This window comes from Rattus rattus, chromosome 9 (genome assembly GCF_011064425.1).
Source record: "Rattus rattus isolate New Zealand chromosome 9, Rrattus_CSIRO_v1, whole genome shotgun sequence".
Classification (NCBI taxonomy): domain Eukaryota; kingdom Metazoa; phylum Chordata; class Mammalia; order Rodentia; family Muridae; genus Rattus; species Rattus rattus.
The window spans coordinates 50,057,796-50,077,927 of NC_046162.1; the positions used below are offsets into that span (position 1 = coordinate 50,057,796).

The 20,132-nt window shown below is 49.0% G+C and overlaps 3 protein-coding genes across 5 annotated transcripts; 2 read left to right on the top strand and 1 right to left on the bottom strand.

Moving 5' to 3' along the window:
- Nucleotides 1–5,083: 5,083 nt before the first annotated feature.
- On the top strand, nt 5,084–6,716 carry Med11 (mediator complex subunit 11). Its single transcript, XM_032913962.1, has 3 exons — nt 5,084–5,239; nt 5,386–5,516; nt 6,258–6,716. The coding sequence occupies exons 1-3, from the start codon at nt 5,155–5,157 to the stop codon at nt 6,393–6,395; spliced, it is 354 nt and encodes a 117-aa protein (XP_032769853.1). The 5' UTR covers nt 5,084–5,154; the 3' UTR covers nt 6,396–6,716.
- Nucleotides 6,717–7,472: 756 nt separating this feature from the next.
- On the bottom strand, nt 7,473–11,969 carry Cxcl16 (C-X-C motif chemokine ligand 16). Its single transcript, XM_032913339.1, has 5 exons — nt 11,883–11,969; nt 11,552–11,690; nt 11,258–11,340; nt 8,412–8,813; nt 7,473–8,203 (listed from the first exon to the last, which is right to left on the bottom strand). The coding sequence occupies exons 1-5, from the start codon at nt 11,950–11,952 to the stop codon at nt 8,154–8,156; spliced, it is 744 nt and encodes a 247-aa protein (XP_032769230.1). The 5' UTR covers nt 11,953–11,969; the 3' UTR covers nt 7,473–8,153.
- A 594-nt stretch (nt 11,970–12,563) lies between these two features.
- On the top strand, nt 12,564–18,664 carry Zmynd15 (zinc finger MYND-type containing 15). 3 transcript variants are annotated; one of them, XM_032913336.1, is made up of 14 exons: nt 12,564–12,653; nt 13,153–13,762; nt 14,423–14,657; nt 14,747–14,902; nt 15,141–15,301; nt 15,999–16,151; nt 16,475–16,555; nt 16,708–16,824; nt 16,911–16,999; nt 17,088–17,186; nt 17,330–17,483; nt 17,587–17,645; nt 17,830–17,990; nt 18,377–18,664. In XM_032913336.1, exons 2-14 carry the CDS (start codon nt 13,183–13,185, stop codon nt 18,546–18,548), a joined length of 2,217 nt encoding a protein of 738 aa, XP_032769227.1. In that variant the 5' UTR covers nt 12,564–12,653; nt 13,153–13,182; the 3' UTR covers nt 18,549–18,664. The 3 variants fall into 3 exon arrangements, with proteins under 3 accessions (XP_032769227.1, XP_032769228.1, XP_032769229.1); XM_032913337.1 differs by having other exon boundaries at nt 17,091–17,186; XM_032913338.1 differs by lacking the exons at nt 17,587–17,645; nt 17,830–17,990 and having other exon boundaries at nt 18,377–18,661.
- Nucleotides 18,665–20,132: the final 1,468 nt, after the last annotated feature.

The following is a 20,132-nucleotide window of genomic DNA, read 5'->3' on the forward strand; positions in this document are numbered from 1 at the left end:
CGGTGTCTTTGCATTTTAGTCTTCACGCCAATGCAGCTGGGGTGTGGAATTCTGGACTCCCAGCCAGTTCTCCCTCAAACGTGGAAGGTTATTCTAGCCGGAGGGAATGGAGTGGTGGTGATGGTGGTGGTTTTTCTGACGTTTTTGTATTTATTTCTGTTTGTTTCCTTCCTTCCTTTCTTTCTTTCTCTTTCTTTCTTTCTTTCTTTCTTTCTTTCTTTCTTTCTTTCTTTCTTTCTTTCTTTCTTTTTCTTTCTAAGAGGCCCCACACCATTCTAATTGCCCAGCCTTTGCCTCGGTTTCCTTTTTCTGGAAGCTTCCCTAGGTGCCTTTTGGTTAAGCCTGGTGCTCTAATTCGTGGGTCTGGTTTCCTCCTCAGCTACATGGGGCCTTTAATGGGCTCTTCATCCCTTCATCCCAGAGGTACAAGTAAGCCTCCTGGGCTGCTTCTCAATGGCCTTTTCTTTGGCTACATTTATATTCATTCTCTCTCTCTCTCTCTCTCTCTCTCTCTCTCTCTCTCTGTGTTGTGTGTTGGTTTTTGTTTTGTTTCTTTTTGAGACAGGGTCTCACTCTATTTGGCTGGCCTGCAATAGGTTACTGCTCAAATTCACAAGTGTTGGGATTAGCAGCATGGACCAGAACACCCACTGCTACACACCATCTCTTTTCCTTTTCTTTACTTGCAGGAAGACTTCCTCGTTTCTCTTTCATCTCATGATGGACTTTTCATATCTTCCCTCATGATTTGGTTTTCCAAAGGCATTTCTCTGGATTCAGTCTTGTTTGTTTGTTTGTTTGTTTGTTTGTTTGTAAGAAGAGACGGGAGTGTAGGTAACGTACCAAGACCCTGTCTCAGAAAAGAAATAAAATAGAACAAACTGGGGCATTCTTGCCATGCTGTCCAGGCTGACCACAAACTTCTGGGCTCAAGTGATCTTCCTACCCCACTCAGTCTTCCAAATTAGCTCTGACCACAGGAATATGCCACAGTCTCAACTAATCAATCAAACATTAAAAAAAAAATCTCTGGCTGGAGAGATGGCTCAGTGGTTAAGAGCACTGACTGCTCTTCCAGAGGTCCTGAGTTCAAATCCCAGCAACCACATGGTGGCTCACAACCATCTGTAATAAGATCCAATGCCCCTTCTGGTGTGTCTGAAGACAGCTACGGTGTACTCACATACATAAATCTTAAAAAAAAAAAAATCTCTGAGACCTATGGGATTTGTTTTTCCTCTGTGTTTATTGCTCTCATGCTAGAAAGTTCTTCAAATATCCATAAATCCTTTTCTGTCTGGTCATATTCAAAAGCGAAGTGGTAGCTGGCTGTGGTAGTGTAACCCCAGGACTGAGGCAGGAAGATGTCCAAGGCTGAGGCAGGAAGATGTCGGATTCCAGGGGAGCCCGAAGTGAAAACAACTGGCTAACTGTTCCATGCACACAACTGGGACTTACCATCAATGAATTTCACCATAGTCTGGTCTGGCTAAGGACTTTGTTAGAACCATGACATTAATTAGATGGTTTCTCTGGGTAATCAAGTTCCCCAAGGAACATCCTGGAGTCTTGAATCTGGAGACCTGTCAGTTGTAGACATCACAACCCAGCACATAAACATTTACTTAATTTGTTTACAGTGTCATGTCATGCTCTTGTCCTCAGCTATATCCAGGTGCCCAAGCAAAGACAACTGTCTGAGGCCAGGTGCCATGCCCATACTTCCGGTACTGGGAAGCAAAAATGAGACAAAAGCAACCTTGAAGCCAGCCTGATCTGCATAGTGTTTTCCAGACCAGCCAGCAAGATTCTAATCGCTCTTTAAAATTTGCTTTTCTCTCTCTCTCTCTCTCTCTCTCTCTCTGTGTGTGTGTGTGTGCCTGAGTGTATGTGTGTCCACAGAGGCCAGAATGGATCCCCTGGAACTGGAGCTACAGGTGGTTGTGAGTCACCACATAAGTGCTGGAAATTGAACCTGGGTCCTTTGGAAGAATAACAAGTGCTCTTAACTGCTGAGCCATCTCTCCAGCCCCCAAAGATGCTAATCTTAAAAAACAAGAGAGAACAAATAAACAAAAACACATCAGAATTGTCCTGGGCTAGGGGTTATTTGCCAAGATGTATGAAGTCAAGAGAGCTGGCTATCCAATTCCTTCAAATAAGCCTCTGAACTTTAGTACCAACTTTATCCGAAGTCCTATCCTACCACTAATTTCAGGGCAGTCTGCTCCCTAAAGTTTACCATTGGCTTAGTAACCATTCCATTGCTAAACCAGTTACCACGCAGCCTCTGTTCTCCAGCCAGCATCTAACGTTTCCACATTCATGCCCAGTTTCCCTTTCAGTACTGAGGAGAAAACTGGAAGCCCCAAACAAAGCCAAGCTACAGTGCCAGCATTTAGACTTTTGAGAACTAGTACTCTAGTTTTGCCTTGAGTTCACTATGGGGCCTAGTGTTAAGGTTACAGGAATACACCGTTACCTGCTTCTTCACTTTTTTTAGTTTGTGTTTTTCTTCTTTAGAAACAGGGTCTCATGGAGCACAAAACAAGCCATGAACTTGCTGTTTACCTTGAGAATGGCCTTGAACTTCTGATCCTCCTGCCTCTGCCTGCCAAGTTCTAGGGTCATAGGCATAGGCTAATATGCCCTGTTTCCCATTCCTCTTTGTTGTTTTTGTTGTTGTTTTGTTTTTTGTTTCTTTTTTTTTAAAGATTTATTTATTTATTTATTTTATGTATATGAGTACACTGAGCTGTCCTCAGACACACCAGGAGAGGGCATCGGATCCCATTACAGATGGCTGTGAGACACCATGTGGTTGCTGGGATTTGAACTCAGGACCTCTAGAAGAGCAGTCAGTGCTCTTAACCACTGAGCCATCTCTCCAGCCTTCCCCCACCTTGCCTCCCCAAACTTTTTAAATTAATTCTTTGATAATGTCGTACAATATATTTCGAACATATTCATATCTACTACTCCCTAATCCACCCTCCACCCTTTTACTTTGTGTGTGTGTGTGTGTGTGTGTGTGTGTGTGTGTGTGTGTGTGTGTCACATGTATGCTGGCACATCTGATTTCCTGGAGCTGAAGATATAAGCAGTTGTGAGCCATCTGATGTGACGCTGGGAATTGAAGTCAGGTCTTCTGCAAGTGCAGGCAGTGCTCTTATAGCCCAGGCATCTTTCTAGCACCCCAGAATAAATTTCGATTACTTAGCTTACAAGTTTTCCTGATCCCCCTGTTCCAGCTTCATGTCATCCCTCAGCTCCAATAACATTCCACGCCCTCCACATAAACACAACTCCTTACTGGATCTCAACCACACCAGGACCCTTCCACGTCCCATCTCCTAGAGGATACCATTTTCCTTTTCCACTACAGCCTCTCATCCACCTCAATAGCCTTATAGTTCAGTTCAAGAACCACTTGCTCAGAGAATCCCCTTCCAGGGGCTGAAGGGAAAGCTAAGTGGTTAAGAGCACTGGCTATTCTTCCAGAGGACCCAAGTTCAATTCCCAGCAACCACACAGTGGCTCAAAACTGCCTATAGCTCCAGTTCTAGACAATCCAATGTCCTCTTCAACCTCCATAAACAATGTGTGCTCATCATTCACACACATACAAACAAAACACCCCTACTCACCAAGTAAAATAAATAAATCTTGGTGGGCAGTAGCAGTGCACACCTTTAATCCCTGTACTCAGGAGACAGAGGAAGGCAGATCTTGGTGAGTTCGAAGACATCCTGGCCTACAAAGCAAGTTCCATGACAACCAGGGCTGCAAAAAGAAACTCTGTCTTGAAAAAAAAATACTTAAAAAAATAAAATAAAAAAGCTAACAAACACCATTGAATGAGAGAACATTTTCTTTATCTCTCTATCCATAGAGCCTAGCACTCCTAATTGATAATCAGAGACAGAAATGCCGAGGGAAGGAACCAGGTCGTGAGAATTAGCTGGGCTCAGGATCAGGAAGAAGCTTTTTGGGAGAATGGTTTAACATGCCAAGTCATGCTTTCTTTGGGAGAAGTTGGCCATCCAAGAGCCCATGTATGGAGGAACACAATTGAACTCCCACCGTCATCTCCCGGCCCAGGGCCAGTGCTTAATAACAAGTTCCTATAAATGCAATAAGTCCACCAGACTGTCAATTATATCGGACAGATCTGAGTGGCTTTGAGCCACAGGGATGTTTCAGTGGTGGTTCATACCTTTAATCCCAACATTAGGGAGGCAGAGGCAGTAATACTCAATTTGTGGGAAAGCGAATAAGGGGAAGACTAGTGCCCAAGTCACGTCTGGCTATTCTTTTTCAATTAGCCAATTAAAAGTGGAAAGTCAGAAACGGAGACTTATTCAATGTGGCCACATTGGGAAGAGTGTGACAAAGAGATCTGGCAAGCCCCCTCAAGTCAGTCTTCAGGGTGCTGACACATCAAAGTTTAAATAGAGCAAGGCTGTGAACATCTAAGTAGTCCGTTCAAGGTTTGTGGTCACACCCACCACTGACTATATCTGGGCTTCAGTCTCATCCTGTAACGTGGTCTGCCAAGTTGTTAGAATTGTGTGAAATCTCTTTCCGGAAAACAAGTTCCCCCTCTGGCGGGGAACCTTTCCTTCTCTCAGCATGAGATTCCTAGGGAGATTCTCGTTTCTTTGGTGGCCATTGTTTCAATAATCTGATAGTCAAGACTGAAGAGATACAAGTATCTCTTTAGACTAGCTTCTTTTTTTTTTTTTTTTTTTTTTTTTTTTTTTTTTTTTCGGAGCTGGGGACCGAACTCAGGGCCTTGCGCTTGCTAGGCAAGCGCTCTACCACTGAGCTAAATCCCCAACCCCGACTAGCTTCATTTTTGACAGACCTATTACACCAGAGGATCTAGTTTCCAGGCCAGGTTGGTCTATACTTAGACCCTGTCAGAAAACAAAAGTCAATAACCTCCTCTTTCCACCCCTGGTCTGGCCTGGCATTAGAGCACTGGCAGTCAGACTAGACCAGGTAGACTCGGAAGGGCGAGGCCGGGTTGAGCATCCTGGGAATTGTAGTGTTCGCTACAGTGGCCTCTGCGCAGGCGCACAATAACAGGCATTTCCGGGCCTTGGCGCCGCACCTCGCAAAAGACAGCCTGCGGGGCTTTCCACTGGAACGATGGCTACCTACAGCCTGGCGAACGAGCGGCTGCGCGCCCTGGAGGACATCGAGCGCGAAATCGGCGCCATCCTCCAGAACGCAGGTTTCGGGAAGCGAGGAGCGGACGGGAGGGGGAGAAGACCAGCCCCGGACTCTGCGCGCAATTGGGGCGGGACACTGAATGCTGGCCTTAGGGCGGAGCTAAGTCTCCAGCCTGGGTCTAATACCGCCCTCTACCCGCCCTGGCAGGAACGGCAATCCTGGAACTGTCCAAGGAAAAAACGAACGAGCGTCTCCTAGACCGGCAGGCGGCAGCCTTCACCGCTTCTGTGCAGCACGTGGAGGCAGAGCTGTCCGCTCAGATCCGCTACCTCACCCAGGTGGGTGTGTTTAGGTACTGGGCGGGGACGCCAGCTCTGCAGCACCGCCCTAGCCTTAGGGATTCCTTGAGCTTTTAGTTGGGTAAGACTCTGCCTTTTACGCGATTGGCACTTTCATTTCAGGGCTGGTTTAGTCTTCTAAAAGCGAAGGATTAAAAATGTCCAGGGTGTATAAACAATACCCTAGCCAGACCTAGTGGCACAGGTCTGTATTCTCAGCTACTCAAAAGGCTGAGGCCGGAGGATCACAAGTTCAAAACTTGTCTGGGCAATTCAGACCCAGTAGATAGGTAAAAAAGAGGACTTGGAGTTCTGTGTGAGAGCACTTGCCTACCATAAAGAGGCCCCGGTACTGAACAAAAAATAAATAAATAAAAGCAAAGCTGAAGCTATTGAACTTTGTTCCCAGAAACTTGGCATGGTGTCCTGTGTGAGGCCACATATGCTTGGGGACTAAGGAAAGGGACAGCACTAAGTGGCTTCCAGAGTCCTTATACTGTTTACTAGCATTTGTGGTGTGCTGGTCGCTCTGCAGAGTCTTATCCTACAACTCTAGGAAGTACTTGCTGTGGTCCCTCATAGATGAGGCTCACACAGGTTAGGTCTTTTGCCTTAGAACACTGAGTTTCTAGACAGCTAATGTAGGTCAGACTTGGGAAAGATATGAGACCAGAGAGCTAATACTGCCTGGTCGTGGGTGGTCGAGAGAGGCAGGGCTCCACTGATTGATCTGTCTTGTAGGTGGCCACAGGGCAGCCGCATGAGGGCTCCAGCTATTCTTCCAGGAAGGACTGTCAAATGGCTCTAAAGCGAGTAGATTACGCCCGCCTCAAGATCAGTGATGTGGCAAGAACCTGTGAACAGATGCTGGAGAACTAAGTCAGGATGGTCCAGAGTGTGAACTGCACCTTGGGACAGAACCAGAGACCGGTAGGATGGGGAACAGAGTAATATCCACATGCCCTACTGGTTCAGGGCAGATGAGGACCACGAGTCCGGAAGCAGAACTGGAGACTCCACAGCCCAAGTGTACACACAGATCTCTTCTGGCTCCTCCAGCAAGACAGCCCTGTTTTCCACTGTGCAAGCTGAGGCAGGAGTCAGAGGTCAACTTCCAACCCACTTCCTCGTGTGCACCCTGCCCTGGCATTTCAGAAGACTTGGCCCAATAAAAATAAATGTATTCTTAGAAGCACGGCACGGTGGCTCACACCTGTAGCTCCAGTATTTGGAAAGCAGAGGTGGGAAGATTGCTATAGCTTGAGGTCAACCTGGGCTAAGTACATAGAGAGACCCTCCTTCAAAGAGAACTTACGTTCCTCATTGGAAGAAACAAAACAGGAACTAAGTGTCTCAATAATAAAACCTGTAATTTTTTTTTTTATAAAGCTCAGACTGTCTGTCTCTGTCTCTCTGTCTCTCTCTGTCTCTGTCTTTCTCTGTCTCTGTCTGTCTGTCTGTCTGTCTGTCTGTCTCTCTCTCTCTCTCTCTCTCTCTCTGGGATATATGTGAGGGACCCGAGAGATTGAGGACTTGAGTCTAGTTCAGTCTGTACAGCATCAATGTAGCGGCTGTGAGGAGGGGAAGTGAGAAAGCCCTAGCTTTCAGTGTGGGATTGGAGAACAGCTGACGGAGTCTGAAGAGAGACTTGTGGCCAGGAGACACCATCAGCAGTTCTGAAGGGACAAAGACCCAGCATCTGCAGAAGTCCATGATTCTAAAAAAGCCATTTCGCCTATGTTTATTTTATGTGTATGAACAATAATTTTATCATATGTGCACCATGTACATATCTGGTGTCTGTGGAGGTCAGAGGAGGGTGTCAATCCCCAGGAACCAGAGTTGCGGATGGTTGTGAGCCACCATGTGAGTCCTCTAGAGTCTAGAACAATTACTCTAACCTGCTGAGTTATCTCTCCACCCCTCAGCCAGTAATTCTAAAAGTAATCTTTAGTATTACAGTTAAAAACATAGAATTTGTTCAGTTTATTGTAATAATGTAAAAAGCAGACACTTTTTAAAATTAATCTGTTAATGGGCAGGTTGAACCTCGAACTTTACGCTCCACCTCTGACTGTACTTTCGGACCACATACTTGAGAGTATTACATTTTATTAGAGGCAGGGGAAAGGCTAGGGCAGAGGGGCTATGCAGATGTTATTAGTTGTAAAGAGGGTTTCCCAAGGGCAGTCCTTTAATCCCAACACTGCAGAAAGGCAGACCTTTCTGAGTTCTAGGACTGTCAAGGCTGAATAGTGAAACCCTGTCTCAAACAAACCAAAAAGAAAAGCGTTTAGTGAGTGTGTAAGGAGGCAGAGGACCTAGAGATACATAGGGAATTTGAGGTTGGCTTGGGCTAAATAAGATCTTTGCTAAACAAAACAAAAACCTGAAAATTTATACCTTATTTATGAAAGTAAACGAGGGCAGATGCAGTAGGATATATCTATAATCCCAGAATCTAGGAGGTCGGGGCACAGGCTCTGTAGTTCAAAGCTGTCCTAGACTATATAATGGCTACTTTGATTCAAAACATCACCAGAAAGAATAAGCTCAGATTCAGTTCGTTGATGGAGCCTAGCCTGCCACTCTGTCTGCCACCTCTCCCAAGTCATCTCTTACGAGCCTCCATTCTTGCTACAGGCCCTGGGGTCTTGATTCAACAGGTGTATAACAGAGCTGCAAACCTGGAACAGATAAAGACATGGGTAGATGATCTCAGAGATGAAGGAGAATTGAGGCAGGACATGAGCTGAATTGGGGAATCACATTCCTAGATATTAACATCAATGCCTAGAACATTCTGGCTGACTCTTCCCTCACAGCCCATGGTGCAGACAGCCTTCCCAGGAAGGCTCTAGGTCGGTGGGGGTGAGGTTTAAGAGTCCCGCTTACCTGAAGAGCTCTGCCGAGTCACTCTCCTGTTGCACAGCACACAGACCATGGCTGCCACGAGGAAGAAGACGATGGCCAGGAGGGACAGCACCGGCACCAAGGCTTGTGTGCCAGCACCAGCTCCTGGTTCTTTTTGCTGTTTGTGCTGTTTCTCATTTGCCTCAGCCTTAGGCCTACCCTCCAGACCATAGCCTGAAGGGAGAATGGTTGTTTCCCAGTGGCGGGTGAGCTCTTCGTTCAAGGATGGTGCTCCAGATGGAAAGGTGGACTGCCGGGTGCTCTGAAACTGTACAGCCGTGCTTGTGTCTGGAGGTTTCCCTTCTGTGGCCTCAGGGATCCGGGTACTGGCTTGAGGCACATGTTTTTGGTGGTGAAAACTCTGCCCATGACCGATTCCACATTCTGGAAAGAAAGCAAAAGATCAGCTGTTAGAATGGCCATAGAAGTGTCTTCCTCATGTTCGTCAAGGCTCTCACACACACACACATAGGCACACACACATATGCACACACATGCGCACATGCACACACCCACTGCTCCCCCAACCCCCAAAGAAAGAAAAGCAAATTAAGAAGAGTAAAGTAGAACAAATTCAGCCAAAGTGTTTTTTGTTTTTTTTTTTCTTTTTTTTGGAGCTGGGGACCGAACCCAGGGCCTTGCGCTTGCTAGGCAAGCGCTCTACCACTGAGCTAAATCTCCAACCCCAGCCAAAGTGTTATGGGAGGACCCAGGACCCTTCAGAATAAAGCACAGGGAGAGTTGTATTGTGTTTAGACCAGAGTAGGGATAGAGGACAGTTGTACAGAAGTATGACTGGTCATAAAGGGCTCTGACTAGTGTAATGAACAAGGGAAGGCATTGGGATATAGCATGGATCAAACCTCCAGTCCAACTCCAATCCCAGGGTAAAGCAGGGAGAAGACCAGTGAGTCCTTGTCAGATTTTTTTTGGCCTCTTTGTTGGCCCGGACTGCTATAGCATAAAGTTTTTATTATGCCCCACATTTCAGGTGATGTCATAGAATTCCTTTATGGCCAGCTATCACAGAGAATGATGGAGGAAAGTCAGAGTGATTTGCTTTGTTGGGTCTCTCAACTACTAAAATTCCCTATTTGGGTATCATGTTCAGACCCCAGGAGAAGGAAGGGCATGGGTAGCTGATGACGTTTGAACAGCTGTGTATACAGCTCAGTGGCAGAGTTCTTGCCTGGCATGTATGAGGTGAGGCCCTGGATTCATTCTCCAGTGTTGTCCAAAAAGAGTTGAGGCAGGGTAGCTGAAGGCCAGAGGCGGAAGACAATGGCAGAGGACAGACGGGGCAAGGAAGTTCACAAGCCACTGGATGCAGTCACAAGGACAAGCAGGTGTTCTGCCCTGCATGGGACCCTAGATGTCCTTTACCCCTCATCTACAGTCTTCTGGGACTCTCTTCAGAGTAAAAGGCCCCGGGTATCTGAGAGGGTTGAAGAATACAATGTAGTCTCTGTAGCCTGAAAGGCAGTGGGGTACCTTTGATACCAGGTAAACTAATTGTTTGAGACAGGGTTTCTTTGTGTAGCCTGGCCATCCTAGAGCTAGCTCTGTAGACCAGGTTGGCCTCCAACTTACAGAGATTGCCTGTCTCTGCCTCGTGAGTGCACTTTTGGAGGCCTGCTGGGAACAGGACTTCTAAAAAAAAAAAAAGCAAGTATGTCTGGAAGGCTGTGGTGCAAACAATGCTGGCTACAAGCGAGGTCTCTGGAACCAAAGAGAGCACACGGCTCTTCCTAAAATTGAAGGTGTTTATGCCTGAGATGAAACTGAGTTCTACTTAGGGAAGAGGTGGGTTTTGTTTGTTTGTTTGTTTGTTTGTTTTGTTTTTTGGTTTTTTTTTTATAAAATAGAGTTTATTCAGGGCATGGGGGGGAGTTAAGAGAGAGTCGTAGAGAGAGAGAGAGAGAGAGAGAGAGAGAGAGAGAGAGAGAGAGAGAGGAGAGAGTGGGGGAGGTGTGTGTGGGGGAGGGAATAGAGGCCAGCCATGAGTATGTGGGAGATGGGGAGGGGGAGGGGTTAGAGAGTAAGAGAGCAAGAGAGAACAAGAGCGCAAGAGGTGTTCTTATGTGTTCAAAGCAAAAAAAAAACAAAAAACAAAAACAAAAACAAAAACAAAAAACAGTACAGTGACTCCTGGAGGAGTGATCTGGGGCAAACCAAACAAAACCAGAGTGATCTGGGGAAAAGTAACTGGGACCCACAGAAACAGTGGTATGGTTTGTGCCAAATTCCAAAGCAACCTTCCTGCAAAGGCCATTGGATACAGAATCCGTGTGATCCTGTGTGATGCTGTACCCATCCAAGATTTAAACTAATGGAGATTAAATAAAGAAAATTAGATTTGTATGCTTGGGGAAAAAAAGTATTAGAAAGTGAAAATAGTACCTTCAGGTGATTTCAATTAGAACACAGCAGGGAAAGCCAAGCCTGTTGCAGAGTCCTGTAATCCCAGCTACTAGAGAGGTTGAAACAGGAGGAGACCATCCTGGTCAACTTAGTCAGACCCTGTCTAAAAATGTTTAAGAAGCAGAGAGATAGATCAGGGCAGATTAGCTTGACCAATCTTAAGTACAGTTTATAATAGTGACTTCAAGAAAATATTAAGTAACAGCATATGTAGTAGGACAAATTGACCAAAAGCAGGAAGATGACAGTAAATGATATTGGGAAAACACTGACTTAAGTGACAGTACTTCATCGAAAGTTTTTAAAAGATTCTAAATAGGAAAAGTGCTGTGTGGCAGAGGCAAAGGGAATGGTAAGATGGCAGCCTGAACCCTGATGGCCCACTGGAGGACAGAAAAGGCTCTCACGTTTGTGCTCAAAGCAGTTCACTAGTTCACGGACCCACTGGTCTTGGCTTCTTCCACACACGCTCTTGGACTGCAACTGGAACCTGCAAGAAAGTCAATCTAGTCTCTTGGCCACTCCTTCCTTTCCCTACCATTCCTCATTCCAAAGGTGTGAAGTCACAGGTGAGCCGCACTGTGGCTGGAAATCCCCAGATAGACGAAGCTAGAAAGGAGCTAGGCTCCCCGACTTGGACCGGGTATTCAGATTGCTGGTTCTACAACTCTGCCCTCCCGGGGAAAGGAAAGAGACAGTACCTGATAAAGAACTGACAGTGATGGAACATTTTCAGATATTTTCGCATATGAATCAAAGAAGTAGGCGGTATCTGGGTGCCAGAAGGAATTGTACGATCACAGTAGCAACTTCCAGCGACACTGCCCTGGTTGCCATCGCCTAAATGGAAAAGAAATCAGCCTCGGTTTTTCAGACTGAGGAATCTGCCCTTGTCCCAGTCTAATCTCAGACAAGACTTTCCCTAGTCACCGCTGCAGCCCTTGACGGTTCTGGGCTGAGTTCCTAATCCCTCGGACGTAGTGCACCTCCGCGGTTTCCATAGGGGGCTCCAGTCCCGCCCCCCTGACTAACCTGGCAGAGTCAGCAGCGCAAAGAAGAAAAGGAAGAGTGTAAGGGCCAAGGGTCCAAAGCCCCGCCTCATCTCAGGCCGCTGCGGAGCTTGTTGAGGCCAGGTCACCTAGCCGACATCCAGCAGATTCTCTACTGCTTTCACTTCACCCTGGCTGATGCTTTGCGGAGGCGCTGATCTGTGCCAAGCTCAGGAAGGGAGGGGGCGCGAGGTGGTGGCGCCTTCTGTCCCCCGCGCGCTGTCCTGAACCGACCGTCTGTCTGGTCAGTACCGGGGAGCCCGCGCTGCGCCCAGCTCCCAGTCGGGGGACACACACATCCCTGCCCCCGAAGGCGGAGCTCCTTCCGACTCGAGACTCCTGGCCAGCAGTAGGGTCAGCCAAGACTATCTGACAAAACCGAAAGAAAACTTGGGCTGTAGAGCCAGAAGAATCCGAGTGAGCAAGCAGTGGTCCCGGAAGAATGACTCGGTTGGGTTCGGGGATTTCAGTCCTCTTGAGCGGTCATCTGTCTGTCTGCTGGTTTGTAAAGTGGTTTACCCTCTAGATCCTTCCTCTGGCTCCAAGATGCTTTCACTTCCCTGGACCGCTGAGTCTCAGTAGGATCCAGTCACATGGCCAAGGTGAAGCAGTCAAACAAATCCCCAGGCCTGTGGGAGTGTCCACGCCCTGTCCACGCCCTGGCCAGGTACTGCCAGATGCCCTAAGCGCGCCACTGAAGTTATGAGCTGTGGGCACGGGCGGCCCTGACGTCACGACGGTCCTCCAGCACGAGGTATTTACCTTCGAAAAGTGGTGGCGGCTGTAGGTACCGGAGGAGAGGAGCGGAGGAGAGGAGCGGCCAGAGAAGGGGTGGGTTTTAACTGGGGCTCACACCAAACCGATCCAGACCCAAGAGATGCCTCGTTACTTACTTTCCCTTCTATTTCCCACAGACCAACAAACCCCCAAATTTACCTTTCTCAGCAAGCCTTTCTCTATAAGATTAGCCTTACCTCATGTCTTCCCTTAATTCAAATCGCATTTTAGGATTTGAGTCATTGAGTTTTGTGCCCCAGGTACAATTTCATCCCTGAGTACTCCCCTTTAACCCTAAATATCCACTTTCCCATCTAGCCTCCCTGCATTCCCATCCCTGCAAATCCTAGTCTCAGCTCCTAATATTCCTAGGTAGATCTTACCTCAAGCCCACACCGTTCTCCCTTTTGTGACCCAGCCCAAAACCCCACCATGCCCCTGATCATCATGGTTATCATATATCCCTTTCTGCTCAGTCTGGGTCCAGGCCCTGTGTATCTAAAGACATGGAGTTTGTGTCTGGATACCGAGATGAGTTCCTCGATTTTGCTGCTCTTCTCTTTGGCTGGTTCCGCAAGTTTGTGGCAGAGAGGGGGACCATGGGAACCAGCCTTGAGGGCCGATGGCGTCAACTGGAGTCTCAGATAAGGAGGCTGCCTCAGGACCCTGCCCTTTGGGTGCTCCACGTCTTACCAAACCGCAGTGTGGGCATCAGCCTGGGGCAAGGTGCAGAGCCAGGTCCTGGGCCAGGCCTAGGGGCTTCCCGGCTCCTGGGAGATGAACCTCCACTTCACCTGAGAGACCTGAGTCCTTATGTCAGTTTTGTCAGCCTAGAGGATGGAGAGGAAGGGGAGGAGGAGGAGGAGGAGGAAGAGGAGGAGCATGGAGAGGAGAGACCAGGCACAGAGAAGGTGGAACCTCAGGAGGGTGGGGAGCCAGCCCCTCCAAGCAAGGAACTCCCCCAAGAAGTAAAGCCTGCTCAGGAGTCTGAGGTGACCCAGCAGGAGGCAAGCTGTGATGAAGGCTGCCGAGAGGAGCGGGCAGAGGATGAGAGGGCGCCTGAAAAGAGGAAAGGACGGAAGAGTGGTAAGAGCCCAGGACGGCCCCGCCCTGTCCCCTGTCCAGACACCTTTCTGAAGTCCTTCCCTGTCACTCAAAACCCAAAGGGGAGCCAGGAACCAGTAACCTTCATGCAAACCTGGTGCCGGAGGTTGTTTTCATCTACCGCAGTGTGTTTTTGTTTTGTAATTTGAGTCAATATCTAAGCACTGTAAGGAACGAAAATCCAGAAACCTTGCATCTTAAGGAAAATATCTGGAGAGATGGCTCAGAGGTTAAGAACACTGACTGCTTTTCCAGAGGATCTAGGTTCAATTCCCAGCGCCCACATGGTGTTAACCACCTTCTGTAACTCCACTTGCAAGGGGGATCCAACACCCTCTTCTGGCCCCTGCAGGCACTACATGCGTGTGGTGTACAGACATACAGGCAGAGGAAGTACCCATACTTGTAAAATAAAAATAAGTGAAACGAAAGAAGGAGCCAGATTTTGGTCTGGTTCCTGTTTTCTTTACATTCTGGCCCTGTATATTGGCTGTCCCCATTCGATAGGGAATGCCTCTGTTATCTTGTCCCTTCTACTCATGGAGGTCACTCGCCTGCCCTCTCAAGGCACCCAAATCTGCTGCATTTGACTATGACTATCTGGCCCCAGCTCTCTCCCCTTAATTCTCCGTCTTTATGCAGAGGCTGCCCCCCTGCACCTCTCCTGCCTTTTGCTGGTGACGGATGAGCATGGCACCATCTTGGGCATTGATCTACTAATGGACGGAGCCCAGGGGAGTGTAGGCCAGAGCCCAGGGACTGAGAATCTGGCGCCTCGGGCCTATGCTCTCCTCTGTCATAGCATGGCCTGCCCTATGGGCTCTGGGGATCCCCGAAAGCCCCGGCAGCTTACCGTAGGAGACGCCCATCTGCATCGGTACAAAAGTCTAGTACCAGAGGGTAGGCGGGTGTGGGATCTGAACTCCTGAACCCTTTTAGCCTGATGCCACCTTCATTCCCATACAGAGAGCTAGAGAGCCTGGTGCCAAGGCTGGGTGTGAAGTTAGCAAAAACCCCAATGCGGACATGGGGTCCTCGGCCAGGCTTCACCTTTGCCTCCCTTCGGGCTCGAACTTGCCACGTGTGTCACAAGCACAGCTTTGAAGTGAAGTTGACACCCTGGTGAGCACCCACAGGGCTTGGAGACTTCAGCAGCTGGCCAAACCAAGTAGAGAAGGATGCCAGACCAGTGGGGGGTCTCAGCAGATGGCGGTGGGAGTTATGAAAGGGTAGGAAAATCAAGTTATGTGCTCTTAGTTAAAGGCCGCAATACAAGGAGCGTGAACGGCATACAGGCAGATATACAGCCTACAGGACATGAAAACTAATACTAGGTGCCTATGCCCCCCATGTCCCCCAGCCCCCAGTGCAGTGCTGTCTTGTACTGTGGAGAGGCTTGCCTCCAGGCTGATTGGCGGCGATGCCCAGATGACGTGAGCCACCGATTTTGGTGCCCGAGGCTTGCAGCTTTCATGGAGCGGGCAGGAGAACTGGCAAGTTTGCCTTTCACCTACACTGCAGGTACCAGAAGAAGGCCAAAGTGGCAGGGAGGGAACCCTAGGACCAGGTCTTTGAGACAAGATCCAGGGCTTGAAGGATACGTGTTTGAAGTCTACATCCCTGGGATAAGAGCTGGGTGCTGTGTATTTGGGGTTAGGGATCAGAGACCGTACCTGAAGCAGAAGAGTAAATGACAGGGTCCCTGAAAGAGACTTGCTTGCTGCCCACCTCTACCACTATCCGGTCACGTGACCTCAAATATGTCACTTAAGCCAGGCATGGTAGCACACTCATAGCACAGGTGAGGCTGAAGCAGGAAGATCGGGAGTTCCAGACCACCCTGTGCCACATGAGACCTTGTCTCAGAAACAAGACAAAGCAACAGCTGGCCCAGACGGGACATACCTGTAACCCACCCTCTGTTACATATGAGTTACATATGAGCCTGTGATACAATGTCACCCTGCCTCAAAACAAATTCTTCAAACCAGAGTTTCCTCATCTGCAAAAGAGAAATACCAGCAACTGTAAAGATCACAATTATTTCAAGGGGAATGGAAGTCTCTGTGCCTGAAACATGGCAGGCACTCAGAAATGAAAGTTTCCACCCTAGGTTCACCTAGGCTGACAGTCAGGGATCTCAGGGTTAGCAGATGGCAGGGAAAGTCCTGGGGCATAGCCACCAAGCCCTCAGTCCTCACCCCGTCTCCTTCTGCAGAGGTTACCAGTGAGACCTTTAACAAGGAAGCTTTCCTGGCCTCTCGAGGCCTCACACGTGGCTATTGGACCCAGCTCAGCATGTTGATTCCAGGGCCTGGTGCTCCCAGGAACCCTTGGGGAACCACACCATCCCTCAGCTGCCTTCTCAATGGTACGTGAGGCCTTTTGCCAGGAATGGACTCTTAAGCCTAGAGGGAAGGTTGGGGGACTGGGGGAATAAACCAAGTCCCATATAACCACTTCCTACACACACCAACCCTGTGCTAACACAATCAGGACTACCTCAAGCCTTTCCAGACTACAGGGGAGTCCTCTCTGCCTGATCCATCCAGTAATCCTGTCCCTAGACTAACTCCAATCCTACTACAGCTTCTGGCCTTCTCCCAGGGTGCACAGCTCTTGTGGGAGGAGCACGGAGATGAGGCAGGTAGAAGTTTACAGGCCCCTGGGCACTGCTTTTCCTCACCCTCTCAGGTGATCCTTACCAGCTTCTGCAGGGAGATGGACCTGCCTTGATGCCTCCAGTGCCCCTAGACCCACCCAGGAGCCTCTTTGGTGAGCCAGAGGGGTCCTGAAAGAACTGGGAGCTAAGACAGAGGTCCTGGAGGGGGTGGCAGACAAAGCCTGGTACTGGAGCAAAGGGACTGCTTATTAGAGGATGGGGTCCAGGCCTGGGGTCCCATGGCCCATCAAGACACTCTCCCCAGGTTCTTGGCAGGATTACTACACATGGCGGGGCCTTAGCCTGGACTCCCCGGTGGCTGTGCTTCTCACCTACCCACTGACTGTGTACTATGTCATCACCCACCTGGTACCCCAGTCCTGTAAGTTCACCCTGTAAGTCCAGGGTGTGGGGCACAGGTGTGGCCATAAGGGAACCCATATTTTTTAATGAGTTCTTTCTCACCAGTCCCTGAGCTCAACATCCAGAACAAGCAGTCCCTGAAGATCCACGTGGTAGAGGCTGGCAAGGAATTCGATCTCGTCATGGTGTTTTGGGTAAGTCTCCAACCCGGAAAGTGTACATTGAAAAGATGGATGTGAACGTAGGGTGAGACCCAGAGCTGACCTTCTCTCTGTCTCTAAGGAGCTCTTGGTCCTTCTCCCCCATGTGGCCCTGGAGCTACAGTTTGTGGGTGACAGCCTGCCACCTGAGAGTGACCAGCAGCATATTACTATGCAGAGGGTGAGAGCAAGAGAGGGGCCTGCTCTTCAGCTGTGTCTCTGGGAGCTTCCTGGTGGGACCCGCTCCTTCCCCTCTACCTTCCTCTGTTTTTCCTGGTGCTTCCATTATCCTGTGGCTTCCCCATACCACTCCTGGCCCCACAGGATGGCCCTGAGGCCTCTGTTCGTCCTGGTTCTGGAGTATCAGCACGGCTCAGCTCTGGGACTAAGGAGAAGGGGGGTCGAAGAGATCTTCAAATCAGGGTGTCTACCAGGCCCTATCACCTGCTCCAGGGACCCAAGCCTGACCTGGTTATTGGTAAGAGCCTGGGGCTCACAGATGGGGATCTGGGAAAGGTTTAAAAAAAAGAAAAAAAAAAAAAAAAAAGACCTCAGAGGCCAATGTCATCCTCTCTCGGCAGGATTTAACTCCGGCTTTGGTCTCAAGGACACGTGGCTGAGCTCTCTACCCCGGTTACAGGTGGATAATGTCACCTCCCACCTCCTTCCCTTCTCTAAAGGCTCCTTCCACCACCCCTGAACTGCTCCGTAGACTTGGGGAGAACCTCTCCAGCATCCTGGTCCCTTCTGGGAGGGTGGGGCTTGGGATGTACCTAAGAAAAGGAACCACCCGGGGAGTGTCTGAGGGCCCCCCCAAACCTCAGTCTCTCCGAGTGCCAGCATTCTTCACTGAGAGCAGTGAGTACGGCTGTGTGATGGACGATCAGACCATGGCGGTGGCCACAGGAGGGGGTACCAGCTCGCCACAGCCCAACCCCTTCCGCTCTCCATTCCGCCTTAGAGCAGCTGACAACTGTATGCCGTGGTAAGGGTCCAAGGCCGCCTGTTGCTCTCCTGACTGGCGATTTATGCACTCTGCATCCCAAAAGGTCTCTGTATTTCTGGGACTCTCTTCGCCCCAGACTTACAAGTCTCTATCTCTGTCTTCACTACTTTCCCACTCCCTTGCCAGTCTGGGCAACCTCAAACACAATCTTTTAGATACATTTCACAACATCTCTTAACTCTTCACCCTACTCCTGAAAAGACTTGTTGTTCTTCTTCCTGGGGGTCGAACTCAGGCACCGAGCTCAGCGGTAGGTGCTTTTACCCGCTGAGTAGCCCCCAACCGCCACCGCCTTGGAGCTTTTTCTTGCACTGAGCAGCCTCACCTCGCCTGGCCCTGCCCCTGACCACGCCCTCACCCCGCAGGTACTGCAACGCCTTCATCTTCCATTTGGTCTACAAGCCTCCCCAAGGCGGCACAGTTCGGTCAGCTCCCGGCCCTGCACCTCGACCCCCAACTCCGGCTGCTCCTCCTGTCCCGGCTCGAAGGCGCCGAGGAGAAAAGAAAGCTGCACGCGGACCCCGCCGGCGCAGATGAGAGCGGAGTCGGCAGCAGTCCATTCCCAAGGATGCTTCCTAATGGAAAACATTCCAAGGCCCGGGGAGGACTAATTGTCGGGAGACGAAAGGTTAAATAAAATCCATTGTTTGAAACCTCTGAGTTATTGACCCTTTAACTTCATCCTCGTGATTGGGCCATTTTCCTGGGAAGAAAAATAAAGGATTTAGAGGTGACTTTCTCTGGGCCCCTTTCACTCTGGTACCTCGGGTAGCAGCGAGTAGGGTGTACAGCCTTCCCTGGCAATCCCAAAATCCGCCCCATTTATATGTCGATAAGTCCTATTTCTAGACTGGTAACATCGAAGTCTCTCTTCAAGAAAGTGAGAGATCAAAGTGGCTTCCCTTAGCGGAGTTGGGACCTGATCCGTACTTGGTTTGGAGTAAGTTAAGAACCTCAGGGGGCAAACTCCGCCGCTCTCATTCTTCGCAATCTTACCGGACCAGAACCTAGACCTCTCTGCCAACATCCCTTCGGTGACCTCTCTTTCTTAGGTTAAGTGAGGTTTGCTAGATAGAAATAGAAAAGTAGTTATAACTACACGGGGATGGGATGAGCTATATTACAACAGGATCATGCAAATGGAGCCTGGCTCTACAAGATTTCTCCGTAGTCAACCCAGAGCAACTGTCCTTTGTATCAATATAATAGCATCTCCAGAAGCAAGATGGCTCAGCAGGTAAGGGCACCTGCTGCAACGCATAATAAAACCCGGAGTTCAATCCTCAGGACCCACAAGGAAGAAAAGCAGTTCCTGGAAGCTGTCCCCACCCCAGTGAGGCACATGCATCCACACATCTCCATGCCATTAGCATTGCAGAATGGCTGAAAACTTCCCAAAGCCAGGTGTGGTGGCTTACTCCTGCAATGCCAGCACTCAAAAGGCTGAGACAGGAGGATTCCCTTCAGTCCTAGGACACTCTATGCTACAGTCTTTTTTAAAAAGATACCAGGAGTTGGTATTCTCTTTCCACCATGTGGGTCAGGAAAGGATGTGAGTTACTCCTTTCCTTGGGGCAAGTGCCTTTAGCTGAGGAGCCATCTTGCCAAATCCAATAATTTCTTAATATAATGTCCTGTTCACATTAAAAATTCCTTCAGTTATTTCAAATATGCCTTTAAAGTTGGTTTGTTCTGATCAAGAAATAATGAGAGGTAGGTATGATAGCAGATGCCTGTTATCCAACATCTGGAAAACTGAGGCAGGAAGATCTCCACAAATTCTAGCCTGAAGTACGTAGTGAGACCTCACTAAAAGAATGACAGGGTTGGGGTGACCTGGAAAGATGGCTCAGGGGTTAAGAGAATTTGTTCCTCTTGCAAGAGGATCCAGGTTCCATTCTCAGCACCCACATGGTGTCTCACAACCATCTGTAACTCCAGTTCAAAGGGATTTGCCGTCCTCTTCCTCCCTGTGCACCAGGTACACAGGTGTACACAGATCAGGTCTCTTCAAGTCTCTCAGTCCATAACAGTCCTCTCTTCTCTCATTCACAACCTGAACCAGTTTTTCCCCCCGAAATGTTCCTCATTCAGGCTGATTACTTCCTCTGGGTGTTTTTT

Coding starts and splice junctions, on each gene's coding strand:
- Cxcl16 (XM_032913339.1), bottom strand. CDS start 11,952: ATGAGGCGGGGCTTTGGACCCTTGGCCCTTACACTCTTCCTTTTCTTC. Junction 8,814..11,257: donor GAACTGCTTTGAGCACAAAC/GTGAGAGCCTTT, acceptor CTTTCTTTCCAG/AATGTGGAATCGGTCATGGG. Junction 8,204..8,411: donor GACTCGGCAGAGCTCTTCAG/GTAAGCGGGACT, acceptor TATCTGTTCCAG/GTTTGCAGCTCTGTTATACA.
- Med11 (XM_032913962.1), top strand. CDS start 5,155: ATGGCTACCTACAGCCTGGCGAACGAGCGGCTGCGCGCCCTGGAGGAC. Junction 5,240..5,385: donor CGCCATCCTCCAGAACGCAG/GTTTCGGGAAGC, acceptor CCGCCCTGGCAG/GAACGGCAATCCTGGAACTG. Junction 5,517..6,257: donor AGATCCGCTACCTCACCCAG/GTGGGTGTGTTT, acceptor TCTGTCTTGTAG/GTGGCCACAGGGCAGCCGCA.
- Zmynd15 (XM_032913336.1), top strand. CDS start 13,183: ATGGAGTTTGTGTCTGGATACCGAGATGAGTTCCTCGATTTTGCTGCT. Junction 16,152..16,474: donor CCTCAGCTGCCTTCTCAATG/GTACGTGAGGCC, acceptor TCACCCTCTCAG/GTGATCCTTACCAGCTTCTG. Junction 17,484..17,586: donor CAAGCCTGACCTGGTTATTG/GTAAGAGCCTGG, acceptor CTCTCTCGGCAG/GATTTAACTCCGGCTTTGGT.